This window comes from Limulus polyphemus, unplaced genomic scaffold (genome assembly GCF_000517525.1).
Source record: "Limulus polyphemus unplaced genomic scaffold, Limulus_polyphemus-2.1.2 Scaffold193, whole genome shotgun sequence".
Classification (NCBI taxonomy): domain Eukaryota; kingdom Metazoa; phylum Arthropoda; class Merostomata; order Xiphosura; family Limulidae; genus Limulus; species Limulus polyphemus.
In genome coordinates, this window is record NW_013665803.1 from 264,460 (window position 1) to 282,629 (window position 18,170).

General features: G+C 35.4%; 1 protein-coding gene across 4 annotated transcripts in view; it reads right to left on the reverse strand.

The window, feature by feature from the left end:
* LOC106478249 (aconitate hydratase, mitochondrial-like) overlaps positions 1 to 18,170 on the reverse strand; it is a 52,018-nt gene that overhangs the window by 12,684 nt on the left and 21,164 nt on the right. For all 4 annotated transcript variants that reach the window (XR_002609859.1, XM_013938777.2, XM_022381802.1 and 1 more), the window contains 11 exons: positions 14,596 to 14,688; positions 9,982 to 10,051; positions 9,639 to 9,779; positions 8,810 to 8,908; positions 8,009 to 8,113; positions 7,629 to 7,720; positions 6,985 to 7,090; positions 6,169 to 6,326; positions 5,471 to 5,544; positions 5,027 to 5,211; positions 4,676 to 4,881 (listed from right to left, as the gene is read on the reverse strand). Coding sequence is in view for 3 of the 4 variants with exons in the window: in XM_013938777.2 (XP_013794231.1) it covers positions 4,676 to 4,881; positions 5,027 to 5,211; positions 5,471 to 5,544; positions 6,169 to 6,326; positions 6,985 to 7,090; positions 7,629 to 7,720; positions 8,009 to 8,113; positions 8,810 to 8,908; positions 9,639 to 9,779; positions 9,982 to 10,051; positions 14,596 to 14,688 (1,329 nt within the window). In the remaining variant the exon portion in view is untranslated. The remainder of the gene's footprint in view (positions 1 to 4,675; positions 4,882 to 5,026; positions 5,212 to 5,470; positions 5,545 to 6,168; positions 6,327 to 6,984; positions 7,091 to 7,628; positions 7,721 to 8,008; positions 8,114 to 8,809; positions 8,909 to 9,638; positions 9,780 to 9,981; positions 10,052 to 14,595; positions 14,689 to 18,170) is intronic.

Genomic DNA, 18,170 nt, shown 5'->3' on the forward strand with positions numbered 1-18,170 from the left:
GTTTTTAAGTTAATGTATTTATTCTCTCGTCTACTTCTATAGTTTTTAACTTAGTATATTTATTCTCTCGTCTACTTCTATAGTTTTTAACTTAGTATATTTATTCTCTCGTCTACTTCTATAGTTTTTAACTTAGTATATTTATTCTCATATTAAGTTAAAAACTATAGAAGTAGACGGGAGAATAAATATACTAAGTTAAAATCAATAGAAGTAGACGAAAGAATAAATATACTAAGTTAAAAACAATAGAAGTAGACGAGAGAATAAATATACTAAGTTAAAAAACTATAGAAGTAGACGAGAGAATAAATATACTAAGTTAAAAACTATAGAAGTAGACGAGAGAATAAATATACTGAGTTAAAAACTAATAGAAGTAGACGAGAGAAATTTATTCTCTCGTCTACTTCTATAGTTTTTAACTTAGTATATTTATTCTCTCGTCTACTTCTATAATATAGTTTTTAACTTAGTATATTTACATTTTTGAGTAAGGAAAATGTTAACTTCTGAGACAATACACACCTCTTCAAACAGAAAGCTAGAATCCCACACTGATATGATGAAGGGACCAGTGCAAAACTTACCTAAACGAGCTCCCTTCAGAAAGTTCCCAAAGGAAACCATGAAGTATGACATCCAATGACAGAGGCTCCATAAGGGAACACTCATGGGAGCCTGCAGCTCATCTCTTCCAGGGTACATTCTTTGTCAAGAGTAGATGGGAGGAAGAAGCAAAAGAGCCCTACGTGTTGCAGGTATGGTCAGAATAAGAACATGGCCATCCAAATACTTGTACACAAGAGGATGGAGAGCCAATATGTGTAATGTGGTTGGGGTGCTTTCAGACCATACCTAGTGCACAACTTAACTCTACTATCAGACTTATTAGACCAACATAGGCTGTGGAAGGAGGGCACAGAGATTAATAGTCATGCTTCTCTCAACTATATTGGCAGATTCTTGGACCAACATCAATTGCAGGAGGAGGGCATAGAAATTCAAGTCATTAATTATGTAATATTAAGCATGTAGTGTGTGCTAATCTCGACTCTACTGAACAAACATGATCGCAGGAGGGTACAGTATTGTATGAAGTACTTCTGGCATGTTGTTGGTATAATTACATGAGAGGTGACTTGTGCTACAATAACAGTGTCACCACTGCTCCAATTCCTATTGATTGACATCCATTGTTCTAGTTCCAGTTTTTAGGTCACAGTCAGTGAGGGTTCTCACATAAACCTATTTTTAAAATCCAGCAAGCATGAACCAGGGAAGATCTAAAGGCTTTTTCCATGATAGTCCATGGAATAGGTATGGTCTGGGTCAGACAGTAGATAGATATCAGAATATACCTCAAGTGGTCTTGTGGAACATCCCATCTCAACAATGGGCATATTATGGAGCCAGGGAAGATGGTATAAGCACCATCCATTATCCTGGCCTGATGTGGAATTTTGAGAAGTAAGTGTACCCTGGGAGGCATCACCAGCCACTTGGCGAGATCCTGTAAGCAATGCTAGAAAAAAAGAGTGAAAGAATTTGTTCACCTGACTAAGGATGATGGGTAGACTGCAGAATAGTGAGCAGAGGCAGGTGAGAGCCTGCAAGAGATAAGACAGCCAGATGTTGAAGATGGTGGCTGACAAAAGTGCGAGATGTAGTCCACATGCCAGCCTGGATGATCCCATCTAGCAGCAGTCAGAAATGAGTGTAAAGGGAATGGGTGAGGAGGCAATAGAACCTCTTGTGGAGCATAAGTAGAAGATGCTTGTATCCTGGCGACAGAAAGCTCGTAAGCTTGTAGGTGGATAGGAGTAGGTTGAGCCCAGTTGAGAAATTAGAATTTGGGGGGGGGGTGTTAGAAAGGATTTGGAAGCTTTTGACAAGTCACGATAAATAGGGTGGCTTCTTGCATAAGTGAAGTGTGAAGGGAAGACTACCTATGAGTGGGACAGGAGAAGCCAGTCATAGATATAATAATAATGAAATTGAACACCTAGTCCATGCAGATGACAAGCAAATTCACCTGGGAGTATTTTTCAAATCGTTTCTCAACTGTGCTCAACCTTTAACATTCTCTTGAAGATGTAAGGAGCTGACACAATGCCAAACAGAAGAGCCTGGAACTGGATCACACAATCCCGATAAACGAATTGACGGAAACAACTTGAAGACTCAGCGATGGATTTGTTTTGTTTGTTTGTAGTTAAGCACAAAGCTACACAATGGGCTATCTGTGCTCTGCCCACCATGGGTATTGAAATCCAGCTTCTAGCATTGTAAATCCACAGACATGCCGCTGTGCCACTGGAGGGCCCCTGCAATGGGAATATGAAGGAATACATCCGAGATATCAACCTTGGTCATCCATAGTCCAGGTGAAGAACCAACAGAAAGAAAAGAAATTTTCCATATGAAAATGAGGGACAACTATGAAGTGATTAAGGGAGGTAAGGTCGATAAACATTTGCTAATCCCAGGTCTTTTTATGTACCATGAAGAGGCAAAAGTAAAACCTTGGAGAAGGGTCATACACCAACAGATCTGACACAGCATCTTCCAGATATTGAAGATAGATGGGATCCAAAGGAGGAGGGAAGTGAACTGAGAGTGAGCTGAGTAGGAGGGAAGGAGATTTGGAGGGAGAGTCTGTGAGTGAGAACAAGAGCAGCCCATCTGTCTGTGGAGAGTTGTTCTCAAGGATGTGCATAACACAAAAGATGAGCCCCCATGAGGTCTGAATATGTTCTGTATTCAATGATGAACTCAGCAAGTCTGATGTTCAGCTGAAAATGGCTGAGCAGAAGGAAAAGGATGGGAAGATGGGAATGATATACAGGAAGCAGGGGGAACTAGGGCAAGATACAAGAGTGGGATAAGGGGTTTGAGGTAGTCAAGTTAATGAGGATCAATGACAGGCAGCTTCTGCTCATGATTCAGTTGAATCAGGAATATCTCTAAAAACAGAAGGGTGAAGAAATGAGGTGGGATAGGGGTCTCGTAAAAAGGAGAAAGGAAGCTGAACACAAGAAAGGAGGATTTCCTAACCAACAAGTAGTATGAGCCATGGTAGAAAGGAAAAGGGAACAGGGATAGGCAGCAAAGTAATCTGGGGCTCAAGGAAGTGCTTCTTACATGAGGTACGGAGAGAAAAAGTAAAGCACAGAAAGGTGGATTAGGCAAGGACGAAATAATTGGGTACTTGAGAGTGAAACAAATCCCAATGGATCCACCTCCCAAACAGGCAAAAAGACTCCAAGGTCTGTGACTCCAGAAAGGGGAACTCTGAATGACTTTAATCCATGATAAAGGAATCAAAAAGGCAAGGGGGACAAGGCATATGATTGTAGGCATATGATCTAAAAAGGAAGTCACACGAACACCAATGCCGGGAGATGGGGCAAAAACATAAAATTCTTTAGAGATAGGATTATGAAGGAGGGAATGGGAAGATGGGGCAAAAACATAAAATTCTTTAGAGATAGGATTATGAAGGAGGGAATGGGAAGTGTCATATGACACAGCAACTAGAGATAGAACAAAACATACCTGAATTATAAGGTTTTGATAATGTGAGGAAGTTTGAAAATTCTCCCCAACAGCAAGAGAGGTTCTTAACACAAACCTGGAGAAAGAAACATGGTCAAAGTTGTCTTCCTCTTCATATTCCCTTTCAGAATGAGGTGAAGGAACACCAGATGAATGGATGGGTGCAGAAACTCCCTGCTGCATAATGGAACCCATTACCTTATGCATGATGGTCATCATATCATCCACGTTTAACATTCCTCCAGTAGCCAAGTTTCAAACTTAACTAGTGTGAGGTTATTCCCCATTCATACAAGTGGAAGTTACACGAGCATGAGAGTTCATATTCAGAAGAAAGGAAACAATGTCCCTTAATTGACTGCAAATCTTGGTAAATTTGCAGTAAAAAAAAAAAAAAAAACATGTCTCATATGTTTAATACTGAGGAAAAATAATGAAGATCATGAGTGCAAAAGCATAGAGCAAGCTAATGTGTAAGAAGGTTGTGTCACCATCCTATTGATGGGTGGCTTTTACTGCCTAATAACATCTTTATGCAGTAGCACAAATCATGAGAAATGTTGAGTGTTTAGGTGGAGTTGCCTCAAGGGTAGTGGCAGCAAATCTCTAAGGCAGATGCACAGGGAAGATAGCTTTCTGTGTGTAGAGATGAGTATCATCTTGGAGAGTACACATACTAAAAAAATAAACAAAAAACTTAAAATATGACAAAAATTAACAAGTCCAAAACTAGCAACGAATTAATGAAATAGAGAAAAAATGAGAAGAAAATTATTTTGATAAAGAATATTTTTTACTTTCTTTATTCCATTTTCTGACAAACTAGCTTTTTAGTACATTTTCCTTTTGTTTTTACATACATATACTTGTGGTAAATTTTACTTTATCCTTTTATTTTAGTTATATTTTCTGTTCCCACAATACATTATATCAATATTTTTGTTTTCAGTCAAGAATATAAATTTGGCCAAGTGATAATATTTACGAAATTCCAAATTACTATTATCACAGCAATCTTTCACATTTCCAGGTGTATGGTTGATAATACTGCACTATTGACAATTGAGCAGTTTGAGAGAATGTCTGCATAATAAAAATTTACAAGTAAAACCTATACCTTTATCAGGATTAGCAAGTCTGTTAGGTCCTTGCCATCCCACTTATCAAATGGCTCAAGTAACTGCAACCTTTGGCTCTTGGGGTCAACATCCACATCAATGTCAGACCCATCTTCTGGTGGAAATTGATAGGTGTCCTGACCTGGATCAAACCCTTGAGATGGTAAGGTGTCACCTTGTGGACTTTCTAGCTTAAATCTTTCTCCTGAAAATTTCCAAATACTGATTTAATGCTTAAAGTTTAACAGAAGATAGGTATATGAAATAACTCTGTAGTAATACAATTCTAGCAAAATGAGTAAAAAACCATATCCAATTCTTGAATACTTTTTAAAAATTTAATAACATACCTTTACTTCCAGTTAACTCATCAGTTAGTGGGTTGAAATCTAGTCGTCCTGCAATAGACAAAGCAGTAACAAGTTCAGGTGATGCTACAAAAGCATGGGTTGCAGGGTTGGCATCGTTTCGTCCAGTGAAGTTCCGGTTATATGATGAAACAATGGTGTTTTTAACACCTTTAGAAACATCTTTCCTGTAAAAGTAGTGTAAGAGATATCTACAATCTTTGTTTAGCAATGATATATTGTTTACGAAAGTATGCACATATACCTTAGTATGCTACTGATTTCATACTTTACTTTGAAATAAATATTATACATGTACTTAACATTTTATTAAACAAAACAAAAAATAACAATGTGTCTGGTCTTAGCCTCAAGATAAGATGAAAAACAACATACTTTAAATTTTAAGAAATAGAATCAATGAATTTGATGAAACATAACACAAACCTATCCCATTGTCCAATGCAAGGTCCACAAGCATTAGCTAATACAACACCTCCAAATTCTCGCAATACTTTAGCCTAAAAACAAAGAAAAACAATAATTAAAATTTAGTTTGTAGGAATCAAAATAGTGATAAATACAAACTTACAATTTGTTTTGAACTGCATACACACTTTATTCAGTTGTTAGCATATCTTGAAACATGCCTTTTATTCACACTTTATTACCTGTAAATATTATGGTTTAGTAATATTTTTACACTATACAAATAAAGTAAAGCATGAATTCTTCAGATAAACAAGCTTAGCTTAAATATTAAATCAGCTGTCACTGAGGCCTGTCTAATGGCAATAGGGAGAGAAAAGATCTATTTCACTACAGCTGAAGTTAACTTATCACTTTCAGGACTGTGATAAGCTTACGTTAATAAATTACTTACTTTCGGTTATGAAAACTATTAGATGTCACAAAATCATTCAAGTGAACCATAAAAAATTTTGTATTTAAATAGTTTAGATCATATTCAGGACAACTCAGTAACAAAGTAGTAACCTTTTCTATCACAAAACTGACTGTGATCCTTGTTGATCCCTAAAACATTTACACAGTATACCGTATTTTTCCTTGACATCCTTGAAGTCTTGATAATGTTAAATTTCTGTTCATCATTTCATTTTAGGGAAGGTAAATAAAACACCTACCTGGCCATCACGTTCAATGGTAGCACGGATTTGTTCAGAGCCTGGGGTGACCGTAAATTTGGATTTGGATTTTAGTCCATAGTTCAGGGCTTGTTGTGCTATACTACTGGCTCGAGCCATGTCTTCATAGCTACTGTTGGTACAGCTCCCAATTAAACCTTAAAGAATGTGTTAACATAATGTCTTAAGAAAATTCCCTGGGGGGTGGGTTGGGGAAGTATTTTTAGCTCATTTAAAAAAAAGAAAACATAAATGTTTTTAGAAGCACAAGAAACCGAACAAAACTCTAACGAAACCAACACTTATGATGGCCTTTATTGTACTAAATGTAAATACACTGAGGAATACTGCCTTAATGACAAAAAATATGGACAAAAAAACATGCAAAAACATTCTTCTCATGATATTTTTTTTTCTTTTATTTATTGGAAATTTTGAATTTTTGTGCAAAGTTATACAAAGGGATATCTGGGCACATAACCATCCTTCTAATCTTGAACTGACAGATTAGAGGAAAGAAACCATCAACAGCACCCATCATCAATTCATGGGCTATACTTGTTTGAATGAGTACTGGATTTGAATGTCACTCTTAAATTCACTTATGGTTCCATAACATGGAGAATGATTTTGCATCAGTGGGCCACTAAATCACAAATTCTTGGATTCACAGTCTAAGCAAGCTAACCACTAGGCAATGCTCAATCCACCACAAAAAAAAATCAATGACTAGGTCTTACTTGTGACACTAAACAATCAGATAATTCATATTTTATTAATTTGTTGTAGCTTAATAAAGCTTTAGCTTATACTTACCAACTTTAACTTGCAATGGCCATCCATTTTCTTTGGCTTGCTTCCCAAACCTAGAGATAGGATGAGCAAGGTCTGGTGTGAAGGGTCCATTGACATGAGGTTCCAACTGTAATGACAAAATCAGTTAAAAAATAAAACACTGGCAATGTCTTTTAATGTGTTCATTATACAATATAATCAATAAACTCAAGTTAATTTATTCCTCTGTTGTCCAAACCACTTAATCAAAACAAGCTTTAATTTCAAGGACGTTTATTACACACAAACTTCTATGTGAAAGTAAAGAAAAAATGTAACAATATCTCAACCACACTATATCTGGTGTTGACAAGACTTTTTTACTTAATACCAGAATTTGTCAGGCCAGTTGGGATATGACAAACATAGAAGTGGTCAAAAAGCTATTTACACATCAAGTACTTGAATAACAACTGTTTTGGTGTGAACTAGATTAAGTTGGTGAACTCCAGTACTTGTACAACAATCACTTACAATTTTAAATTCATAGAAGTTTGTTAAATTCACAATACCCATTACAGCAAATGGATTTTCTGTGTATACTTTTCCAAACAATCTTATTTAGGTTGTTTCCCAAATAACCTGAATAAGATTGTTTCATACAGTTATCTTAAATATGCACAAACCTCATCCAAGTTGATTTCTACAAGTTGGTCGTACTCACATCCCTTGTCAGGCGTCAGCAGAAAAGAAAATTGATCAGCCAAATCTGCTATTTCTAGATTTAAAAACAATTAATTGGAAAAATATTACTTCCAGTATTTCATTCTCACCAAGTAAAGAAGCTGCTTATAAAAAGTGAAAAAATAATTTTCAAGTCATCTTCGTGAAAAATCTGATGAATTTTACAAAATGCAAAACAGAGACCTTTAAAATATGTACAATAAACAATCTTCTCTTATTAAGTGTTCTAAAAATTGAAATAAATAACTGTTAACTTCAGAATGTAATATCTCAAGTTAACTCAATAATTACAAAATTACACATGACAAGCAATAAAAAAAACCTTTTCTTCCAGTAGCTACCATGTAGTCAATCATCCTAGGGTTGTATGGAAACACAGATGTAGTAGCTCCAATTTCAGCACCCATGTTACAGATGGTCCCCATTCCTACATATAAGTAAAAACAAATTACCAAATATATTCCAGTTTGAGTGAAATTGAGGTGGGGGAGGACTAAATAAATACAACTACAGGTTTACAACACACTGAAAAAAATCTCAATTTTAAAAATACATTTAAAAAAAGTAAAATTAACATAAGCAACAATTCTAGAATGTTAAAACTGTCCAAAATAATAAGATGGCACTACTACAGTTTTAATACTTATATAAGTAGCATTCCGAAATTAAATGATGTAGAAAGACTAACAACACCAAAATTTAGTTCTAAAATGAAATGAAAATTTCATTGATGAACCAGCACCCTCAAAATAAAATTTAAACTGTTTGAATTGTTTACAGTCTAATACACCTTTCACAACAGTATGGTATGCAGTTGACAGTTAACTATTTGCATCTTAATGGGCACACAACTGCCATTATTATAAGTTTTGGTCGGTTTGATCCAACTATCAATGGGTGATAAGAAAGTGCTGCCATCTATACATGCATAAAACACATTACACTTAATCATCACTGTGTATAGTTTGAATTAAAGAAGAAAATTTTTGTTTTTAAATGAAACTACTAGAAGATAATTAGTGATTAGTTCAAATATAAACTATGAAACCTAATGTAAATATGGTGATGAATTTTATTAAATAAACAGAATAAAATAGTTAGTAGAAAAATACTTGATATTTACCTGTACAAGATATTGATTCAACTCCAGGTCCATGATACTCTACTATAGCTCCAGTTCCTCCTTTAACAGTTAAAATATCAGCTACCTTAAGGATCACATCTGTAACAAGAAACAATTAACATTCAAGAACAGCTTTAATGTCTTCATTAACAGTTAATATATCAGTTATTTTAAGAATTACATCTGTAACAAGAAACAATTAACATTCAAGAATAGCTTTAATGTCTCCATTAACAGTTAAGATATCAGTTATTTTAAGGATTACATCTGTAACAAGAAACAATTAACATTCAAGAATAGCTTTAATGTCTCCATTAACAGTTAAGATATCAGTTATTTTAAGGATTACATCTGTAACAAGAAACAATTAACATTCAAGAATAGCTTCAATGTTTCCATTAACAGTTAAGATATCAGTTATTTTAAGGATTACAACTGGAAGAGAAAAGTAACATTGTACTGTAGTTTCCTTTTCTCTCTTATCATGTTTAATACCAACTACCTTGGGAATTGCATATTAAATAGAAAAGTAAAATTCTATAAAGTGCTTTCCCCTCTATTCCTCTCTTAAAACTTAAAATATCAATCTCCTTAAGGACTACAAATGCAAAGGAAAAGTAGCATTCTACAACAGTCTTAATCTCTCCTTTAACACTTAAAATATAAGCTGCCAAAGTATCACATCTGTAAGAGAAAAATAACACTTAAGACCACACACATTTTTTAGCATTCTTAAATAAATAAACAAAAATTAAATAACAAATTTTGTAATTACCTTTAAGATTACAAAAAAGGAATTTCTTAATCATAAAAAAGACTATACAATTACCTTTAGGAGAGGTCCATCCAGATATTTTACCAGTCAGATGGACTCCAATAACCTTAGGACATTTAAGTTCCCATGGAATGTTGGCCATGACATCAACAGCATCAGCTCCACCCACACCAATACACACACCACCTAGGCCACCTGTGTTTTCAAATCACTGTATCAGTAAAATTAAATACTGGGTAACTCAAATAATATTTTATTCACATCTCTCATTTTTTTTACAATTATTACAAAAGCATTATCTTAAATCCCATAATCATGTTGTTGGCTTCATATACTTATTTTTTAAGTACTACATAAGTCAAACCACTACAGTCTTTTTCAAAAGTTACAGTTTTACCTCCATTTGGTGTGTGGCTGTCAGTACCAATTAACAGCACCCCTGGAAAAGCATAGTTCTCCAAGATAATCTGTGCAGGAATGGTTCATAAAAAACCAAGAATGAATACTATTAATGATGGCATATATTTAAGTACAAATGAATTAATCAAACATACAAGAATGCTGAATAGAAATAATCAAAATCTTGTCATTTAAAAGTTTTAATGACTAGCATCAGTAGGTTGAGATTATACAACGGTACTTGAAAAAGTTTTTACATTTCTTCTATATTTCTTTACAAACCTCTATTGCCTCATTATCAAACATGAATAATTAAAATTGGCTATTCAATAAGCTATAGATGTTAAAATTTTCCTACTCTGAAAATATATTTCCTATAGATAGTTACTGCTTCTCACGTAATAGCTTTTCTCCTTCAGTACTGCCCTCCATATGCACAAATGCTTTGCTTGCCACTAGCCTTGGTACACCCACCTACACCATGTGTTTAAATTGGTACAGCTGTGTTGTAGCATGCAAATAATCATGTGCCAACCTCCACCAATAAGAGCATGACACACTCACCTGTTGCAGCTGCCTCTCTATATGCTGTAGAATTCAATCTTCACTTCAAGATTAGGCAAAAAAGAAAAAAGGTAGAGTGGGATGTGTGAGAAGAGGTAAGTATCTATCGGAAATTAATTTTCAGTGTAGGAAAATTTTAACTCCTGATATGATACCTTACCTCATCTGATATAATAGCTAATCCCACATTGACATGGTGGAGGGACTGATGCAAAATGTACCTAAATGAGCACCCTTCAGAAAGTGTTTGAAGAACACACCCGTGGGAGACTGAAACACATCTGAACCAAGTATACTCTTTGCCTGTTGTGAAATTAGCCTGTATTGCTAATTCAGGTGGAAAGGAGCACATCAAATACTCAATTGGATGTGCCAAATGGTGTAGATTGGCTAGCATGCATCAGACCATATTCAGTGGGTCAAGTCCAGGCCAAACCATGCAGCTTAGGACACTTATCGTTCAGTCTGTGGTAGGAGGAGGGTCCCTACCATTTTCCCCTCAAGACGAGGAAGAAGAAGGGAAAACAGGTTCTGTTCTGCAATTCTATTACACAATGAACACCAGGCCACCTAGAACCCAACATCCGGGCGACGGTAGGAAGGGAAAATGCAATGTAGTGGTTCACTCAAATATAAAACCTGGCAGCTTTGGGAATTTATAGTCTACAGTAAGATGAGGGCTCTCTACCAACCACATGCGAGCAGTTATGTTGGCAGGATCCAACACCAGACCACCTGGGAACCAACATCCAGATGACAATAAGATGAGGGGTCCCAGCTAGAGGGGTGAACTGCATTTTGGTGGATCATCTTCAGTCCATAACCAGGCAGCATCAGATACTTTTCTTCTAGTCCACAATAGGAGGTGGGTTCACACCCTCTACACAGACAGAACACCACTACCTTAACTCTGAACCAAATGGGATTGAGCAAACTCAGAAGGATGCCTTCATGGTCCACCACCATGAGGATAGATAAAACTTGAGGAAGGAGATGGAAAGAAGGACAGACATAAAAGTTGAAGAACCTCTCAAGTGGATAATGTAGTGTCCTTGAAAAGAATAGTCCAAAATATTTTTGAGAGATGCTGGTAAGAAAATGGATCCTGAAAAGGAGGAAAAGGAATGGAAAGTGGGGATCAGAGGTGAAGTGAAATCTCATCATAGATGCATAAAGTTGGGCCAAATGTGCTCTGAACTTGCCAGAACCTATGGTATAGTTAAAAGTCGGGATGTACGGGTACTTGGCCAGATATTCGGCCCCAGCCAGGTATTGGGCTACCCGGTAATACTCGGCTCGAGCCGAGTGTCAAAGTTAGGCATCTAAGCCCTAATCTTTGTGCCAATTTACATAGTACTGAAAGTTACAGTCAATAATTGGTTTTGTTAAAGACTGACCACCTGCTGAAAATTGGGGATTCAGAGAACAATAGGGGATAATAACAGGCATGGCTTTAGAAGTGGATTTCTTGTGAAGGTGGGGGTTTTGAGTACAATAGGGGTTAGGGTTTGAGAAGTTGGGGCTAGGTATTGAAAGTTGCAAGTAAAACTTGAATGTTCTGTTGGTGATTATTCGGTTAAATATAATAAACATCAATTTTGTTTTTGTTTCTAATTTTTGTATATTTTTGCAAGAGGGGAACTAGGTCCCAGTTGACACCCATCCCAGGCTGAAGCTTAGTGACCGGGTAACCCAGACTTGGTATTCGGCCAAATTTTACTTCCCATGCATGCCTAGTTAAAAGTATTGTTGGAGGCAGGAGTAATTTGATAATGAGCCACCAAGACCTGGGAGAAGATAACAGGGAAAGGGATAGAAGGGTAAAGGAGAGAAAACAAGAATGGAAGTAGGTGAAGGCCATGGAGGAAGAGACCTAGGAGGAAAGGAAGGACCTAGAAATAAGACATGGGCAGGTGCATATTAGTTAAAAGTGCATACCCACCCAGGATGTCCCAAAAACAGAGGAGCCAAGAATGTAGGGAAGGGGGGGGGGATATGAGCAACAATGTGGAATACGTGATGGAGCAACTATCCTCCAACAACACCACAGAGGAGCAGTGGGTAGCCATAATTATGAAATGGATAGAAGAGAGGTAATGTAGGAGGTTGGTTAGGATCAAACAGAGAAATTCAGGCCTTGAAAATATTTCACAATGGTATCAGGGACAGATCCCTATACCAGAATCAAAAACTCCAAGATCTGAGAGTCCATAAATGGAAAATCAAAATGATGCTACAATAATTCATAAACATCTGAGGTATGCTGATCCCAGAATTTAATAGTGCAATAAACAGGTTCATATGTACCCAGACCTCTAGAGATGGAAAAAGATAAGTTAATCCAAGGAATAAGCAGAATTCAGGAGGGAAGAGGAGGAATTATTAGACACAGGGGATACAGACGAAAGGTAACATACCTGTGACACCATATCTAGGAAGGCTAAAAACAGACTAGGAGCTTCAATAGTAGGAAAACAGGATTGCGTAGGAAAGGAAGGAGGAGGAAATAGGCTATCCAAATCAGAATTTTCCTATAGATGTTCCCAAAAAAAAAGGAAGTAGCAGCAGTTGTTGTTTTCTTTTTAAAGACTCATAAATAAATTAATAAGTAGAATTATACACAAACTTTTCTCTACATTAAAATATATTTATTTGCAAACTTTCACCTCTTTCACCAGAACCTTCATAGAGCAAAATATATTGAGTGATAAAAATTTGTTTAAATATGAAACATTGCATTAAAATAGGTACCTAGGCAACAATTGTGACAATGTAGTTGTTGTGAACTGAAATTCAGAAATTAAAGTTCAACTGAGAATGGATAATGAAATATCAACCTACAATATCGAGTTTCACTGTAGAAACAAATAAAAATTGATATTTAAAACTAGAAAGTTGTTTAACAAATTAAACTGTTAATGCAAAATACTAAAAAAACACAAGTGAAATTTCAAAAAGTCTGCACTCTACTGTGCCAAATCAGAAAGTGAAGGTTAGCTTCTACAGTATAGTTTGTTTCTGAATTTCGCGCAAAGCTAAATGAAGGCTATCTGCACTAGCCATTCCTAATTTAGCAGTGTAAGACTAGAGGAAAAGCAGCTAGTCATCACCACCCACCACCAACTCTTGGGCTACTCTTATACCAATGAATAGTTGGATTAACCATCACATTATAATGCCCCCATGGCTGAAAGGGCAAGCATGTTTGGTGGGATGGGGATACGAACCCACAACCCTCAGATTGCAAGTCGAACGCCTTAAACACCTGGCCATACCAGGCCAACAGTATAGAGGGAGCCAGCTATGATTGGAGTGTGTTTCATGTTTCTATTGGTGGAGGATTTTCACATGATTATTTACATGCCAAAATCCAACTGTACCATGTTAAACAAGTGATGTAGGTGGGAGTATCAAGGCTAGTGGGGAGTGAAAATTTGTGCATATAGAGGGAAGCACTGAATGAGAAAAGCTATTATGTGAAAAGAAATAAGATATCGTATGGGAATTTATCATCTTATAATATACCTAAATAAATGTAATCTATTAATTTATAGAAACTTGTATACAAAAATTCAACCAATTTTTTGTAACATATTAATGATGGTTTAACATCACTTTTAACAACAAGGAAAGATGATGTGTGGGATATTGTAAAGTATCAAACTACCAATTGGAAATTGGTTTTAATTTTAACCTCTCATGCCAGGGAAACTCCTATTTGAATCATGTAACTATCACACTGCAGCTGACTCTGACCTAATTACCTAATTATTTAACCATTTTTAATATTTTATTATAAACTACAGTTCTCAGAGAATAAAAAAAGTATACTGTGGAACCTGAACTACTTAATTTTATTTCTTTTTTCTAGCATTTCTTTCTAATATGTTATTATAAACCACAGTTTGTTAAGGAATAAACAAGTTACATTGAAGAACCATAACTGCACTGTAAACTTTATTTTTGATAAACTTGAAGCTAAGAATATGAGAACAACTGAAACTTTAAATTAGGAGAACAATTATAAAGTGATAGTTTTGTTAGTTACCTGATGAATAATTCCACTGCCAGGGTTCCAAAACCCAACTCCATATTTTGCTGCTGCTGTTTTAAGAAAACTGTAAACTTCTTTGTGAAGAGCCTAAATTTAGTTTAATTAAAAGAAAACAAACTGTGATTTAAAACTTTTATCAAAAACCTCTAAAGTACATTTATTTTTATATAAAAAAATAAACTACTAACCTAAATTAAATTTCTGAAGACATGAAAAATATTTTGTTTGTGGACAATAGTTAGATTTTTCAATAGAAAAAATGGCAATAGTCTTCTTATTTGTTCTACATTTTTTTAAATTATGTACTATGGACTGGAATACAGGACACACAATTATGAATAAAGGGATGAGGCAAGTATGAAGAGGAAACAGCATGCAGAGTAGGAACAGCGAACCTTGAATGAAACTGTCAGTTGTTGAGAATCATCCCATAGAAGGATAGAGGAGCAACTGCAGAATCATCATCTTCTAAATCTGAAATTAGGGCAAGAAGAAATATTATCATTCCCGACTTAGCAGCAGCTATGAACAGAACCAAGCTGAATGACAGAAAGGTAGCATTTGTCCTTACTGCCACAGTTTACAGCCTTGGTGATGATGCACAGGAGCTAACCATCAAAAATTAAAGGAACAGCTCAAGCCAACAGTCTCACTAGTAATTCACTGGGATAGCAAGCTCGTTACAGAATAACTGGACTGTCTACCAGAGATCCTATCTCGAGCAGGAATAAACCAACTCCTAGATGTTCCAAAATTGGTTTCTAGCACTAGAGAAGCTCATGCTTCTGCTGTGGCACATTTGCTGGAAGTGTGGGAGTCAATGATCTTGTAAACACAGCAAGCAATGCTGGTCACAGAAATGGAGCATGTGTGCTGTTAGGACGAAAATTAAACAAGAATCTTCAGCATTTGGAATGCTGGCATAATATCTTAGAACTTGTCCTGGCATATGTTTTCAAAGACTTTATGGGACTTTCCTCTAATCCAGATATAGCAATTTTCAATAAACTCCAGCAATCTTGGGAATACATGGACCAGTCAAAATATGACACTATAGCTGATCATGATGAGGTAGCAGAAGCCACAGAGGAAGTTAAGGACAGTGTCATTGAGCTTGCTACAAGACAACTTTTGGTTGGCCAACCTAGAGATGATTACCAATAGCTTCTTGAACTAGTCACAATCTTTCTGGGGGCATTCTTCCTCACAGAGTGTGATTTATAGCACCTAGAGCACTGTATAATGCACAATGGCTGGCCAAAGTATTATATACCCTCAAGACCTGGATATGTATGGGACAGCTTACTGATCATGAGGAAAGACTCCGTGACATCTGCATCTTTATTGTTAGAGTCTATCTTAGGGCATGATACCATTTCTACTCTTTGCATTGATCTTAACTTCCTACAATGTCTTATTAAGTATAAGAAGGTAAATTCTGCTCTTTCAAAATCTACCTGTCACAAATCTGCCAAACATCTATGGTATCTCAATGAGAAACACATTGGTTTGGCATTTCTTCAATTTAGCTGTATCCACAGAGACAAAATGAGCAATGATAAAGGCACTAAATGAGATGGAAAGCATGCATGAACCTTAAAAGCACATCTGGCTGAATACCAGAAGGTCTGAGGATGTGCCAGTTGAAGATTTTTTTACAAATAACACAACAGACTTTTTCCGGATTCCTGGATTATGACCCCAAATCATGGATGCTCAGGGAGGCACTACAGACAATTGAACACTTTAATGTGGTAAACTACAATACCAAAAGGGGTATGTCTCTTACTGAGGAGTAAAATTCCATCATGACAAATAAATAAAAAGAGAAAAAATTCCTCCTTTAAATTTGCAGAATAATAGAAGATGCTTTCCTAACAGCATAAAGGAAACAATAACAATGTTAGTAACTATACTTTGTATATGAAATAAAATAATAATATACTTTAAATAAATCAGTTATAATACATAAGGTACCCAAGCCACTGCAGTCTAGAACTTCAATCTCATTGAACAACCTCTAAATACGGTCCAAAAATGGATGAAGTTTGACATGAAGTTTTAATACGTTGGAACAAAATTAGTTTTAGAATTTTTAACCTGAAATTTTACTGGCAAATAAGGACAACTCTATCTAACATATTTGGAACCACAGGATGGAACACTTAACTGACTTAACAACCAAATAAATATTAACCCTCTGGATACAAGTAGATCAAAGAGCACATCATGACCTTTTTATAGAGTTACCTTCACAATTTAATTAAACTACTTTATAATCAATGTATATCAATAAGTTTGGCACCAAAACTGTTTATAATTCAAATTTTTATATCACATAAATTCTAATGTTCTAATTTCAAAAGCAAATATTTAAATCTCATTCTTGACTTCCTTATGTCATGTGACTATCTGCTCTCTGAATTCCACATTTTAATTTTTCTTACAGAACCTGATGATTTTCTATTTTGTTCAAAGCCAGTAACTTGGAAGAAAATCTTGTTGACTAAACGTCACTGCCCCAAGAAGTAAATTAATTCTTTCACCTAATTATAGGTTAGCTAGAAAGTCAGTTAAATTATAGTACTTTTTGGACATTCTATTCTAGTATCTGATATGTTTTTGTGCTATAAAATGCAAATTTGAAAGCAATATATTGAATACACAGTGTGAAAAAAGTAATCATATTGAAATATATTTTCAAATACAAATAAGCTTAGTTGCTTAGGTAGGTCTTAAACTTCTTGTTTTTTTATGTATATTTATTTAACAAAACTTCCTGAAATGTAAAAATTATAAACTTATTAGGTTAGGTAGTAGCTTCATATGGTGTTTCTCACACTTCCAACTTCTGTTGGAGGTGAGTATCCGGGAGTAGGACTGGCGTTCCTAGTCCAGACACCAGGTGAGCATGTTTTGGTGTGACGGGGATTTGAACCGACAACCTGAAGATTGCGAGTCGAGTGCCCTAACCACCTGGCCATGCTGGGCATTAGGTTAGGTAACAAAATGTGTATGAAAAATAAAGTACATGAAAAAAATTCACAAGACCAGCTTGAGCTAACTGTGTCATGTGATTGAAACTTGATCACTTGTTTATGTTATGCTCTCGCATTATGGTTAATTGACTATGACATCATTAGGTAGGATCTAAAGGTCATTGTAGAACAATAAAACTAAATTCAAACAGAAGTGAAACATTTAAAAAACTGGATCTGTGTTAGACTAAAAATTGCAATTGCCTGTTACAATCTTCAGTCATTCTAGGAAAAAAGGGTATTCACAATTGTAATTTTTAATATTGTTTCATTGTTTTTGTTACAGTTGATATTACAATAAGGTCAATATTATAAAAATAATAGATATATATAAATGTATAATGTTATGAGATTTAAGCTATCTAGTCTAAACATTTATGTTTTCGTGTTAGAATCTGTGTTCATTTTAGAATGAAAGAGGCATAATTTATATTTATTTCCTCATTTTTTATGGTGGTTATGAGATCTGTCAAATCTACCAAACTCGTAAAAAGATTAATTATGGAAAATAAAAGACAAAGTATCAAGTTT